General features: G+C 43.7%; 1 protein-coding gene across 4 annotated transcripts in view; it reads right to left on the reverse strand.

The window, feature by feature from the left end:
• TERF1 (telomeric repeat binding factor 1) overlaps nt 1–5,075 on the reverse strand; it is a 40,221-nt gene extending 35,146 nt beyond the window's left edge. For 2 of the 4 annotated variants that reach the window (XM_007453717.1, XM_007453715.1), the window contains exons 1-2: nt 4,752–5,058; nt 48–143 (exon numbers count right to left, since the gene is read on the reverse strand). In XM_007453717.1, the coding sequence (XP_007453779.1) occupies nt 48–143; nt 4,752–5,058 (403 nt within the window). Of the gene's footprint in view, nt 1–47; nt 144–4,751 lie in introns of all 4 variants that reach the window. The other 2 variants (XM_007453714.1, XM_007453716.1) reach the window with 2 other exon arrangements.
• Between the last annotated feature and the right edge of the window lie 8,979 nt (nt 5,076–14,054).

Genomic DNA, 14,054 nt, shown 5'->3' on the forward strand with positions numbered 1-14,054 from the left:
TAGACATAGATTGAAATATGTGCAACATAAGATAAAAATATATTTACCAAGCGTTTTTCCAGCTGCAATTCTTGTCAAAAATTGACATATGTATATAGTTCTCAGTTGATAAGCTGTTAGACTGGACAATCCATGAATAATAGCTGAAAGTGAAGAAAGTGAAGAAAGTGAATCTTATTCAAACATCAAAACAAAACTCCAAACTTGACCCAGCAGTGCCTCTGCGTGGTTTGCGGAGAAATAAGTTACAAATATCACCCAAAGATTATCATAAATTTAGAGTGTATGCTTTATTTATAGACAATTTTTAGGAAATCAGAACAAAAAAGAATAACAATGAAGACTTTTCCTTCAAAATAAAACTGATGTTTCACAGGTAGAATAATAAATCTTGAAAACTATGTACTTTCACAGGTAGCAGTCTAAACTAAATGAAAAGGGAGATTTAGATCCAAACTGTAAAATGTGTCAAATCATTACCTGGAAACTTACTTTGTACCTTAAAATGCCTAATATTATAGGAAATATATTATTTCTGTCAAGGTTTCAGTTAAGCGAGAGTCTGTTCAGTTTACGAAGCTTTATTTTAAAAACATTTATTAATGTTAATCTCCCCAATATTTGAACACCCACCCAGATGTTATGCTAGGTAGTAAGTATATACAACACTGAGTAAACCATAATCCTGGTTTTCACTGAATTTACCATGTAGCAATAAAAGACAAAGATTAAATTAACCAGCAAACCAAAAAACAGTCCTGCAGCTGCTAAGCAGATGAAACAAATAAATACATTTATTTGTATTTATTTCCTCAACTTTAATATGCCATAACCTTATGCTACACCAGAGATTATCTGGACCAAATATACTCATAATATAATTAAATAGGATTCAAAAAGAACACAACATTTATATAAAATTTAAACACAACTTATTCAACATGGACTGAACATCTACTGCCGGCCAGTGGTAGGGACTGATGTCTGAATAATAAGATAGCCAGTCCCTGCTCCTCAGAAGGTTTTAGTCTGAGAAGGCACGAATTAAACAAAAAATTATGCAAGAGACTAATTAAAATTTTAATATGTCATAAAGGGTAAGTATGGTATAGGAGCAAAACAGAAGAAAGACCTAATCTATTCTAGGGAAGAAAGTCAGATCCTTTCTGTCTTCACTTCCCTCCATATTTAGTCTATGTATGCAATAACTACAGATACCCTACACAGTACTGTCCTTCTGCTCTTTGTACCTGTTAGGCATAAAACAAAACAAAAACAATGAAAACCTACCCTGGTTGAACCTGGCTATCTGCTTTTTCCACACCTGTAACCAAACACTACATTAGGGAGGATCCAATGACCAGCAACAGTAACAACTATATTTAAGCACTTAACTATAATACCAGGCACTACTCTAAGCACTTAGCAGTGGTTCTCAACTAGGGGTGATTTTGTCCCCTAGGAGACATTTGGCAATGTCTGAAGACATTTTTTTTTTTTTTTTTTTTGCGCTACGCGGGCCTCTCACTGCTGTGGCCTCTCCCGTTGCGGAGCACAGGCTCCGGACGCGCAGGCTCAGCGGCCATGGCTCACGGGCCCAGCTGCTCCGCGGCATGTGGGATCCTCTCAGACCGGGGCACGAACCTGTGTCCCCTGCATGGGCAGGCGGACTCTCAACCACTGCGCCACCAGGGAAGCCCCTAGAGCCATTTTTGATTGTCACGAGTGGGAGGGCTGCTACTGGCACCTAGGGGCTGAGGTCAAGGATCCTACAATGCATGGGAGAACCTCCACCTCATTCCCCCTCCACCCTCAAGCATACACAGAATAAAGAATCATGTGGTGCAAAATGTCAACAGGCTGAGGCTGGGAAACCTTGCTTTATACATATCAGTTCATCTGCTTCTCTCAACAGCCCTTTGAGGTAGGTGCCATCATTACTACCATTTTACAGATGAGGAAATTGTAGTACCATGGGAACTGGTGGTACCAAGTCGTTGCTTCAAGTCTTATGGCTATAAACCAGCAGAGCCTGGAATCAAACTCAGACAATTTACTATGGAGCCCATGCTCTTAATTACAATTCTACACTGCTTCCCACGGTGGAGATAGGATAGGAATATCAGTCTGGAACAGGCATTATCTGAGATAAGTGAGGTGGGAGAATAATTCTGAGTTGGAATGAAAGAGCTAAGAATTTTCTAGGAAGCATCAGAGTTGTATATGTTTACAATCTTGAAAAGCATAGTAAATGAAATTCTATAAGCGATAAAAGGAAGTCCTTTTAGTCAAAAATGGAATACCGAGACAATATTATGTTCATAGTTTGCATATCTGTTTTAGCAGTGCAACCTGAAAAAGTTTACTCTTTCTGGGTTTCTGTGCCTTTAACCTTCAAATAATGGAGATGACCTAGATTATTCCTTGGGTCTTGGGCTAGAACCTTACAAGGTCCTTTTTTTTTTAAAATAAACTTTATTTTTTAGAATGGTTTTAAATATACATAATATAGTGAAGAAAGATAGTAAAGAGGTCCCATATACCCTCCACCCAGTTTACCCTGTTATTAGCATCTTGCACTAATTAGTATTCCATGTTACATTAATTAACCAATATTGATACAGTCCACGCTTTATTCAGATTTCCTTAGTGTTTACTTAATGTCCTTTTTCTACTGCAAGATCCCAACCAGGGCACCACATGACATTTAGTCATCATGTCTCTTTGGGCATCTCTTGGCCATAACAGTTTCTCAGACTTTCCCTGGTTTTGATGACCTTGACAATTTTGAGGTATTTTGTACAATGTACCTCTCTATTGGGATTTGTCTGATATTCTTCTCATGATTAGACTAGAGTTATGGAGTTTGAGGAGGAGGGTCACAGAGGTAAAGTTCCATTTTCATCACACTGTATCAAGCGTACATGCTACTAGCTATCACTGCTGATGCTGACCTTGATTACCTAGGTGAGGCAGTGTCTGTCAGCTTTCTCTACTTTCTCCCCCTTTGTATCCTGTGCTCTTCGCAGCCCACACTTAAGGAGTGGGGAGTTACACTCCACCTCCTTGAGGATAGAGTAGCTACACGAATTACCTGGAATTCTTCTGCGTCGGAGATTTGTCTCTTCTTCCATTTGTATATTTATTCCACCATTTATTTACATCAGTATGAACTTTATGGATATTTATTTTGTATGTTGGGTTATATTCCAACACTACAGTTGATCTTTGAACAATGCCAGGGTTAGGGGTGCTGACCCTCTGAGCAGTTGAAAATCCCAGTGTCGGCTCTCTGTATTCCCAGTTTAACCAACCACAGATTGCGTAGTATTGTCTTATTTACTACTGAGAAAAAAATTGGCTTGTAAGTGGACAGGTGCAGTTCACACCTGTGTTGTTTAAGGGTCAACTGTATTTTCTTCCTCGAGTTATTTCAGCTTTGGCCATTGGGAGCCCTTGCGGTTGGCTCCCGTGTCCCTTTGTACTACGCCCATAATTGTGGGATTTTTTTTTGTTTCTTTGGGGGTTTTGTTTTGCTTTGTTTTTAGCACTTTATTACTTTCTGTTACAAGATGCTCCAGGCTCAACTTGTATATTTCCTGTCCCAGTCCCAGAATCAGGCCATTTCTCTGGAGAATGGTATTGGAAACCAAGACTTGAGTGCTAAGTGTACCCCTTGCTGCTAGGGTTACAATCCTTCTACACCCTTTCATCTGACAGAACAAGGAAATATATGAGTACATCCTAACCTGTGTCTATATATGTATAATATGCATTGATATTTCTATATGTTATAAACAGGAGTTCATACTGATGTTTCCAATTCAAATTCATTAACACATAGATAATTTTAGCCTCCTCCCCAAAGAGGCCTTTATAATAATTCGAATTATTAAATGAACTGGCTTCATTCCAGGATTTAACTTCCTAATTAATGTTAATTAACCATGGCTCTAGTGTTATCTGTGACACGGAGGAAAGCTTCTTGAATTTGAAGATAAGGCATGCGTCTGGAATAACCCTTTAACCTATCAATGCTTTAGGTTGTTTTAACTAGTTCACTCCTCTATAAACTGAGATTACTTGCCTAACTCACGGGATAACCGTGAAGCTGAAATGTATCAATACGGTTTTCTGAGGTATTTGATTTCCTACTAAATAGTATCTTGGGGTTGCGTTCGGCTGCAATAAGCTGACGGCCAACTCATAAATACCAGAGCATCTTTCGGTTATCATTCAAAAAGCCAGCTAGCCTTCTCTAGGCGTCAAGGTCTCTGTCCATCGCTTACAGGCTGTCTTGTGTAGGCGGTAGATTTCATTGTCAGTTACTTTTATTCTGAAGCCTATACGGAGCCAGCGGGCTAAACCAGGTTTAGATAGCTCCCGAAGTAACAGAAAACACTGATGCCTAGGTCGTGACTTGTTAAATAAATGCCTTTACAGGAGTATCTCTGCCGAAAAAAGCAAGAAACACAAGCGCCACAGGCGACAAAAGGAACTGGACACTGGATTCGGTGCAGTTTTGTTCAACTCACTTACCCCTCTTTCAACTCTAATGAATCTGAGCAAAACTGAGGAGCTGAGAGGAGGCGGATGCGGGATTGGAACCAACGATCAACTCTGAGCTGGGGGCCCTCCGCTCGGGCGCCGCAGCAGCCCGATCCCCGACCCCCTGGGGGACAGCGCCGCAAACCTGGCCTCGGCAGCCCGCCGCGGTCCCCGCCCCCGGCCCGGGCGCGCCCCGCACTCACCCTCGGCGCTGTCGCGGGTGCGGTGGAAGTCGTCCGAGCGGCCGTCACGGAAGGCCCGGCAAAGAGACAGGCAGAGGAAATCGAGCATCCAGCCGGCAGCTACCGCCTCGGCCTCAGCCACCAGGCCCGCGTCCTCCTCCTCCTCAGGGGCCCCCAACTGCATCTGGCACTCGAGCAGTTCCTGGCACTCAAACTGCTCCTGATCATCTCTCGCCGTTTCCGCCATCCGCTCCTCCAGGGAACCCGCATCCTCCCCATCCGCAAGCCCTCGCGGGCTCGGAGCCGCTGAGGCGGTGTTCTCCGCCATATTACATCTCTCGCACGGCTCCTGTCTTTTCCTGCGCGGAGCGACGATTGGCTCGCGCCGCGCGGGGCGGAGCCTCGGAGGGTCTCTTCCGCCCGCGGGAAACCACCAATCACACACCACTGGGGTGGGCGAGCGGCTCGAACCTGGCTTCTGATTGGCCAAAATCTGCTCCCGCCTCTGGATGTTGAATTCCCCGCCACCCAGGGGTGCAGTTTTGTTGGTAACCTAGACAAGTTCTGGCTGGGTGCGGAAAGAGAATAGGAGGTCGGGGAGCGGGGGACTGCTTTATTCTCGTGCTAAAATGCAACACTGACTAGAACAACAACACGGTTAGTTAAAATGGGAAAACATTTTACCCTCAGTGTGCTTCAAAATGAGATAGGTGATTAAAACTTGTCACTATTTTTCGAGCGTAACGCTTTAGATCCTGGTATTCACTTAACAGTTACTGTGCGATCACGAACCAAAACTCTTCCAACAGACTTAGATCCGTGCTTCTCCAACCTTAAGGGGCATCAGAATAAGCCCCTAGGCTTGTTAAAAACACGAATTGCCGGCTTCCACCCCCAGAGTTTTTGTTCTGTAGATCTGGATTGGGATCCTTGAATTTGCAAGTGATAAGTTCGCAGGTCAGTGATACTGAGGCTGCTTGTCTGGGGACCAAATTTTCCGAATTATCGCTCTAGGAAGAGTATATTATTATGGGACTGAATTTTATTCAGGGCCTGAAATAGACTATAGCATTCAGCTTTACAACAATAAGTGAATACTTATTTTGAATTTTCAAACTTACCTTTGAGCACAAGAGGGCGTTGGGGGAAGGGGGTCTGGTTATGTTCTATTTCTCTATGTGGGTGATAGTTACATCAGTGTGGTCCTTTATGAAAATTCATTGAACATGATATATGCACTTTTCAGTATATGGGTTATAACTGAATAAAAAGTTTCTTTTAAAAACCTTTCTGTGCACTTCCCTGGTGGCACAGTGGTTGAGAGTCCGTCTGCTGAGACAGGGGATGCGGGTTCGCGCCTCGGTTGGGGAAGATCCCACATGCCGTGGAGCGGCTGGGCCCGTGAGCCATGGCCGCTGAGCCTGCACGTCCGGAGCCTGTGTTCCGCAACGGGAGAGGCCACAACAGTGAGAGGCCCGTGTACCGCAAAAAAAAAAAAAAAAACTTTCTGTTTATAACACATCCAACATTATCAAAGCCTTTATGTTTTAATTGTACACATTTATTATTAACTTAAAGCCGGAGTTGAAACGTTGAGTCCTTAAAGCACCATATTATAGCCGTTAAGAATACCTAGGTTGGGGGACTTCCCTGGTGGCACAGTGGTTAAGAATCCACAGTGGTTAAAAATAAAGTAAGATTCATAACGGAAGGCATTTTGTATGTCTTTTCTACTACTGTATTCCTAATGCCTAGAAAAGTGCCTGTCACATGGTAGACATTCAATCAATATTTATTTAATGAATGTATGTTACACTTTTTAAGATGTGCCTAGAGAAAAATTGATACTCAGAATAACAGGAAACATTTTTTCTTTTCAGGCAAGGCTTTACTGGGGCCCCTGCAGCAGCAGGGGGGAGAGATAACAGACAACAGGTTCCCTTGCTTGTGCGTTCCCTGAGGTGGGTGTCAAGCTTGTTCCTTAGATGGGGTGAGGGTAGAGGTGTGTCCAGGGGTCGGGCCACAGGGGTGGCTTAGGTGTTTTGTCCACCCTCTGGTGGTGTTGAGTTCAGGGGCTGTGCTCAGTACCCTGCTTTTGCTCTGGGCTCTTCAAAAGTGGCAGTTGGGTTTTTTGACCTTTTTGTATCTTCTGTCCAGAATTTGCCCCAACTGGCCATGCACGCAGTTATTTTTAGTCCCTTATAATTTCTTTGTATTTTGTTGTTCAAGGAGAGGTGCACTCAGCAGAGGGTCCCAGGTCCCAGCCTGTCTCATTCCCCCCGGAGAGACTCTACACCCTTATTCTTAAGGGGTAAGGGGCTGAAGGTCTCTTCTCCTGAAGCTTCTTTCCGCTGGACAGGGGCTGCAGACCCTAGCCTACCCTAGAGGTGTAGAAGTCCCTTGCTGACTGTTCTAAGGACCTGTAGGGACCTGGGCCACTTTCCGCTGGAATAGGCTGAATTTCTTGAGCCATCATGAGCCTTACTTCAAATTGTTGGGGCCTACATTCTTACCAGTAAAATTCTTTATAGAATTTGAAAACTTCAGCTATTAAGTACTAAATAGTACTTTAAGATTTGCTGTGTTGGGACTTCCCTGGTGGTGCAGTGGTTAAGAATCCACCTGCCAACGCAGGGGATATGGGTTCGAGCCCTGGTCCGGGAAGATCCCACATGCCGCGGAGCAACTAAGCCCGTGCGCCACAAATACTGAGCCTGCGTGCCACAACTACTGAAGCCCACACGCCTAGAGCCTGTGCTCTGCAACGTGAGAAGCCCGCGCCCCGCAACGAAGAGTAGCCCCTGCTCGCCACAACTAGAGAAAGCCCGTGAGCAGCAACGAAGACCTAACACAGCCAAAAATAAATTAATAAATTTATTTTTTTTTAAATGGTTTAAGATTTGCTGTGTTGATTCACAAAAACCAGACACCTCCATTTCTGTCTTTGCCCTCTTTCTCTATAGGAGGTCAGACCAAGTCCCTTTAGCCGGAAACTAACGATGATAACGATCACGATCACATCAACCACACCTAAAATTTATTGCATGTTTAATGGATGTCAAGAACTTTTCTACGTTCATTATATGAATGATCTCATTTAATCTTCACAGCTATTCTATTAGGTAGATACTATTATGATTCTATAGAGGATGAACCTGCAGCACAGAGAGGAGTGTTAACTCACCCAAGACTGGTAAGTGAGTTAGCTAGTTAGTAAATTAGGGACCCAGGACCTCAAAGCAGGCACTCTGACTCTATACTATTCCCTCCTCTCCCTAGAAGGCCTCCCCAGGGGAGCAGACACCAGCCAGAGTTCATTTTCTTTGTAGTGGTTCCTGGATCCACAGGAGGTCCCCCTCCCCTTTCTTCTGTTAAAGAATTAACGCCCAAAGCTTCCATGCATATCAACTTTTACGAATAAGTGCACAGCCAGCTGTACGGAGGCAGTGCTGTGGGTCCTCCCATTTAATGACTGAGATTATCACAGCACATTCAGTTATTCTCCCTCACGGCAAGATTATTTCAAGTGGAAAAGGATGATATATTACCTTGTTTAAGAGAAGGTTAATGCCTTCTTTTTGGGAGGGAAGAGAAAAGCAAGGGTTTTATCATGCAGATATGTCTCTTCTTCCTCAGGGAGATTAGAGAGGGCCCACATGACAAATTAGTCATTGGGGCTGGCCAGAAAATTGTAGACTGGTTGATTAAGATTACATTTCTGGGGAAGGTCAAAACTGCAAGTCAGGTATTAAGCCTAGATTTGGCATCATGGGCTTTAGCACAAGTGGCATCATTTGGGGCCTGTGATTTTCTTTTTAACAGGTAAGTATGGTCAAATGTTAAGATTTGACAAGATTGAGTGGCAGGTATTTATTATATTATTTTCTATATTTCATAAGTTTGAAATATTTCACAAAATCTTTTTAAAAATAAAAATATTCAGAGTACAATTGGGCCTTAATTCTAAATAACAGATTTGACCAGCACTGCCTTTCCAAATTAACCAATTCTTTGACCAAACAGACTGAATTGGCTACGTTTTTTTGTCAGCCCTGGTGATACATTTACTCTTCCCAGTAGAGGTCACTATGGAATGAGATCTTTGGTTAAACAATAGAATACGTAGTATAATTCCCCTCATTCAATTAAGAAAAAGAAATCTATGAAATTCTTTCTTACTAGCTCACTTGTAAGCCCGATACAAGCTTACAAAAGAGCCAAGCACAAGACGGGATGAGGGCCAGAGGTCCAAGAAGCTGGTTTGAAAGCTACTGTACAAATACAAGTAACATGCATGAATGTGGCTTAGTGTGTTTGCTCTTTTGGCTTCAGGAATTTCTTCTGATTTCAAATCTAAGATTCTTCTCTCTGCTCTACACAGAGCACCAGTGTGGTACTTGCTGGGGCTAAATCCGTAAGAACCAGGAAACCGAGGAGCCCGGTGCTGCTCAGTCAGAGGACGGTGTCTCCTCCAGAGCCTGTCTTCATGGCCTCTCTTGAGTAGGAGAGACTGGACTTCTTTCAATGACAGCTGTGCTTTTAAAGGGCAAAAACATGGGAATTCCCTCGTGGTCCAGTGGTTAGGACTCGGCGCTTACACTGTTGTGGACCTGGGTTCAATCCCTGGTCGGGGAACTAAGATCCCGCAAGCTGTGCGACCAAAAAAATAAATAAATAAAAATAAAAGAGCAAAAGCAAACGCTTTTAGGTCTCTGACGGCTCAAGCCCAGACTAGCACAGTGTTACTTCTTCCATGCCCTTTCGGTCAAAGCAAGCCACAAGGCCATCCCAGATTCAGTGGTAGACAAGTAGACTTCACCTCTTGATTGGAGGAGGAAAATGCACGTACAGGGATGAGAGGAACTCATAGTTGAAGGCTATCCTTATGAACTATGTACCAGAGTGTTTGACTGCATGTGGATAAATGAGACACTGGGGTCAAAGGGTTAGTCCAGGCTGGTGGTTACCCAAACAGCGTTGTATCTAATAGCCAAAATGACTCAATGTAATGATCTCAGAGAGGCAGCAGTAAGTGGTGGCATGAAGCGAGATCTTAATTCCCTGCCCAGGAACTGAACCTGGGTAGCCTGGATGAAAACCAGGAATCCTAGCCACCACACCCCCTGGCTCTCACCTCCAGTGAAAAATGCATTTCTCAAGGAGGCAAAAACTGTAAAAACAGGTACAAAGTTTATTATTAGAGACACAGCACAAGTGGGAGAGCACACAGAGAAACAGTTTGTTTAGTTAAGACAGAAGCAAGGCAGAGATGCAGCCGGAGAAAAAGGGTGTGGGCGTCCTCCCTAATGAGGAGAGCAATAAAGAGATGGTGAAGTCATTTATACCGGGCAGTTCTTCCGGGTCTTTGTTTACCTTTGCCCAGTTATCTGGCTGCTTCTTCTACCCCTGACCTGCCCTAGGACCCTCCTCAATATGAATGTGCAACTCTTTTTCCAAGATGGATTCCCACCCAGAGGCCTATGGGGTAGCCTTAGCATCACATATTATGGGGTGGTACCCTCTCCTTTTGACCCCCAAGGAGCCTTTCTGCGCATGTGCAATGTTTCCCTTGCCCCAAGGACGGGAAATGTATGACCTCTTGATCTTTTAACAGGGTTTAGCCCCTCTCTGTCCCTGCCGTAAAAGTGTCCCATGGCCGGTTATCTACCCTATTCCTGTTGTTGTTTCTTATATCGAAGCGCAGATCTCGAAGTATAGACAGGAGTCCCGTCATAAATATGTAGTCCGGAGCCCGTTTCTCTCTTGCCTCAGGAAATGTAAACAGGGGGCTGGTAATGAATGTCCGGCCTGGAGCCCATCTTCTTACCCCAGGAAGTGTGAACAGGAGGCCAGCTGTAAATGTCTAGCCTGGAGCCCATCTTTCTCCTGCCTCAGTAAGAGAGGGCAGCTATATGTGGGGAGAATACAAAGGTTTCTGTCAAGTAGCAAATCAAGTAGAAAGAGACAACATAAGGACGGTGGCTGAGAGTATGTAGAATGCTCTGCATATGGCATTTTCCTGTTGCTGGCTGTGAGATGGTCAAACAGGAACCCCCATGACCTTAGCAGCCAGGGGGAATGTTTAGCTGCTAAACGGAAAGCACCATGGGGAGCCTATGTGTCTCCGCCAAAGGTCTTTTGTCGTGAACAGACTAATGTAGAATTTATCCTCCCACTAAAAGGATGAGATCATAAAATACCCCTTCCATTACCACAACTTGGGCAGAACCCAGAAGCAGATGGCCAGACAATATGGAGGCTCTAATTAGGGAGAGAAAAGCTGCAGGGCCACCAAAATAGGAAACATTTTCCTTTGGTAGTAACTAAGCAGTTGTAGGCATTTTGCAGAGCGTTTTGGAGGAAAATAAAGGCTTATTTTTGTCTGAGTGTGCTATACAAGGTCCAGGTGAAATTCTACGGCTCCAAGTGCTCTTTTTTTTTTTTTTTTTAAACCATACATTCCACAAGGGAGTATTTTTGGTTTTGAGTTTTAAAGGCTTTGAACAACTTCTGGTATTCCGAACCCTGGAAGAACTGAAAGTGATAACCATTTCAGTTTTATGCATTTAATATCCTGTGTTCCATACAGCCTCTCTCTCCAACCCCAAGGGCTAGTGTTATTATGACAGCAGCAATGATAATAATAAGCAACTGATATTTAAGAGAGATGTTTCACCTTTTTTTAAAGGATGTTCACATTTATTATCTTGTTTTATCTCCCTAGTGGATCTGGGTTTCCCATGGCTCATGGCACTCTAGATAGTCTGTAAGCATCAGAAACCATGAAACAGAAAAGGGTGCCCCTTTTGCATCCATTTCCTTTTAATTATTTGGGCATTTTATTATTTCCTTCTCCAGTTTGTAAGTTCACTATTTTTAGTGAAATGCAAAAAAGCATCCTATTTGGAAGGCAAAATTTAATTAGAACCTATAAATACTAATTTTGTTCTTCCTCTAATGAGAGTCATTATTTTAGTAGTTCCTGTATGTGTCTCCATTAACACACAAAATGAAAAGTAGCAGTGTTATCGGTTTAATTAGGCTTAGCATTTAAAATTTGTGTTCAGATATTAAGGTTTGTTCAGAGCTAATGAGTACAGTGCTCAGCAGTAGGTTGACTTGGAAGAGAAGAAAGATGGGTTTGCCCATTCCTAACTACCCCTCCCCCATAGGCCTGGGAGCTGCTGTGGGGTGTGGCTGAAAAGACCCTGCTATCCCCAGATTAAGGAATGTTCCTGTCCTATGACATAGGCTGGGGCAGAGCCAGATGGTGTAGGGCCTCAGGCTATTGCTCCTTCAAGGACTTGGAAAGGGCCTTGTAATGAGATGCTCTGAAGGTAGCGCTGTACATTTTCATAAGAAGTGGTGGGCCCTGCTGGGGCTGCAAGAGCTGTGAGGATTGGGCTCAGATGAGCAAAGAGAGGTGAATGGGAAGAAAGACTAGAGAAGACAGGTGGGAGCCAATCTTCCAGGAAGATTGTTTTCCAAAACAAAGATGAATACTTTGTGTTTAATTTTCCAATTTTTAGTCATAGCACACGTCAAACATTTAGAAAACAGCAGTGTAGGCAACAATCATAGGACACATTTCAAGCCTGGACACAAAACTAGAACAAAGTGAACAATGGCCTCTGGGTCTTTCTCTCTCTCCCTCTCTCTCTCTCTCTCTCTCTCTGTCTCTCTTTTTAAAAGCAGCACAGGGACTTCCCTGGTTGCACAGTGGTTAAGACTCCGCGCTCCCAATGCAGGGGGACTGTATTCAATTCCTGGTCAGGGAAACTAGATGCCACACGCATGCCGCAACTAAGAGTCTGCATACCGCAACTAAGAAGCCCACGTGCTGCCACTAAGAAGCCCATGAGCCACAACTAAGGAGCCCTCCTGTCTCAACTAAGGCCCAGCGCAACCAAGCAAATAAATATTAAAGAATAAATAAATTTTAAAAAATAAAGCAACACACCGGGATTCTATTTATTTATTTATTTATACATATTTATTTATTTGGCTGCGCTGGGTTTTAGTGGCGGCACGTGGGATCTAATTCCCTGACCAGGGACCGAACCCAGGCCCCTGCTTTGGGAGCATGGAGTCTTAACTGCTGGACCACCAGGGAAGTCCCTGGGTCTTTCTGGTACCTGAATTTTTTCTGCATATAATGTTGTTCTTTTTGGCAAAGAAACCTAAATCACAGTGAAATAGTATCAACTGAAATTTGACTCTATTCTGGACATTTTTTGTCTAAATTTAAAGGGAAAGAAACTGCAAACTCTAGATGAGGCAGAGTAAAAATTACAAAGCAGCACTCAGCCTCGTTGTCTTTTCTCAGCCTGAATCCAGCAGGGAAATTTCAGAAGACTGTCCACAGCAGGAGGCCTCGTGGCAGAGAGTGGGTTTACTATTCAGGAAAGCAGTGACTCCTCAGGCCGCCATGCTGCATGGGTTACAAGATGGTAGCTGGAGACAACGGTATAAATGGCAACAAGCTCAAACGTCACATCCTCCAGAGACCTTCCCTGACCTTCCCAGGAACTGCTGAGTGCATATCCTCTGAACTCCCTGGCTCATATTTTTCTTAGGCTACTCAAAACACTGCACTACTTACTCTTCTCTAACCCATGACTAGCTCTTTTAGCCTTTAATGTCATGAGGGATAAGGACTATGCTTTAAGTCCTCCCACCAACCTTCCTTCTCTTTTTTTTAAAATTCCCCAGGCCCTCACTTGCTAACCGGCTTATGGTAGACTTTAAAAAACTTTATGATGCTTCCCTGGTGGCGCAGTGGTCGAGAGTCCGCCTGCCGATGCAGGGGACACGGGTTCACGCCCCAGTCCGGGAAGATCCCACATGCCGCGGAGCGGCTGGGCCCGTGAGCCATGGCCGCTGAGCCTGCGCGTCTGGAGCCTGTGCTCCGCAACGGGAGAGGCCACAACAGTGAGAGGCCCGCAAAAAACTGTATGGAGGAATTATCATTTACATAAAATAAGATGCACTTACTTTAAGGTACAGGTCCATGGATTTTTGATAAAAATGTATGTCTATGTAACCAATAATTGACTTTTTCTTTTCAACACTTTAAATAGTTCACTTCATTTTCTTCTTGCACGTGTGGTTTGTGATGAGAAGTCCACTCTAATTTTTATCCTTGTTCCTCTATAGGTAAGGTGATTTTATTCTGAGAGGTGTTGCTTGCTTAGTAATGGGCAACACCTTTACTAACATAACAGTGTCAGACATTTTCATGTATAAATTCTGTAATGCTCACACAGCCCTATGAGGCAGGGTCTGTTATTAAATCTACAAAAAAAGGCAACAGAGAGGTTGTGC

The sequence above is a fragment of the Lipotes vexillifer genome, unplaced genomic scaffold, assembly GCF_000442215.2.
Source record: "Lipotes vexillifer unplaced genomic scaffold, Lipotes_vexillifer_v1.1 scaffold35, whole genome shotgun sequence".
Lineage (NCBI taxonomy): Eukaryota > Metazoa > Chordata > Mammalia > Artiodactyla > Lipotidae > Lipotes > Lipotes vexillifer.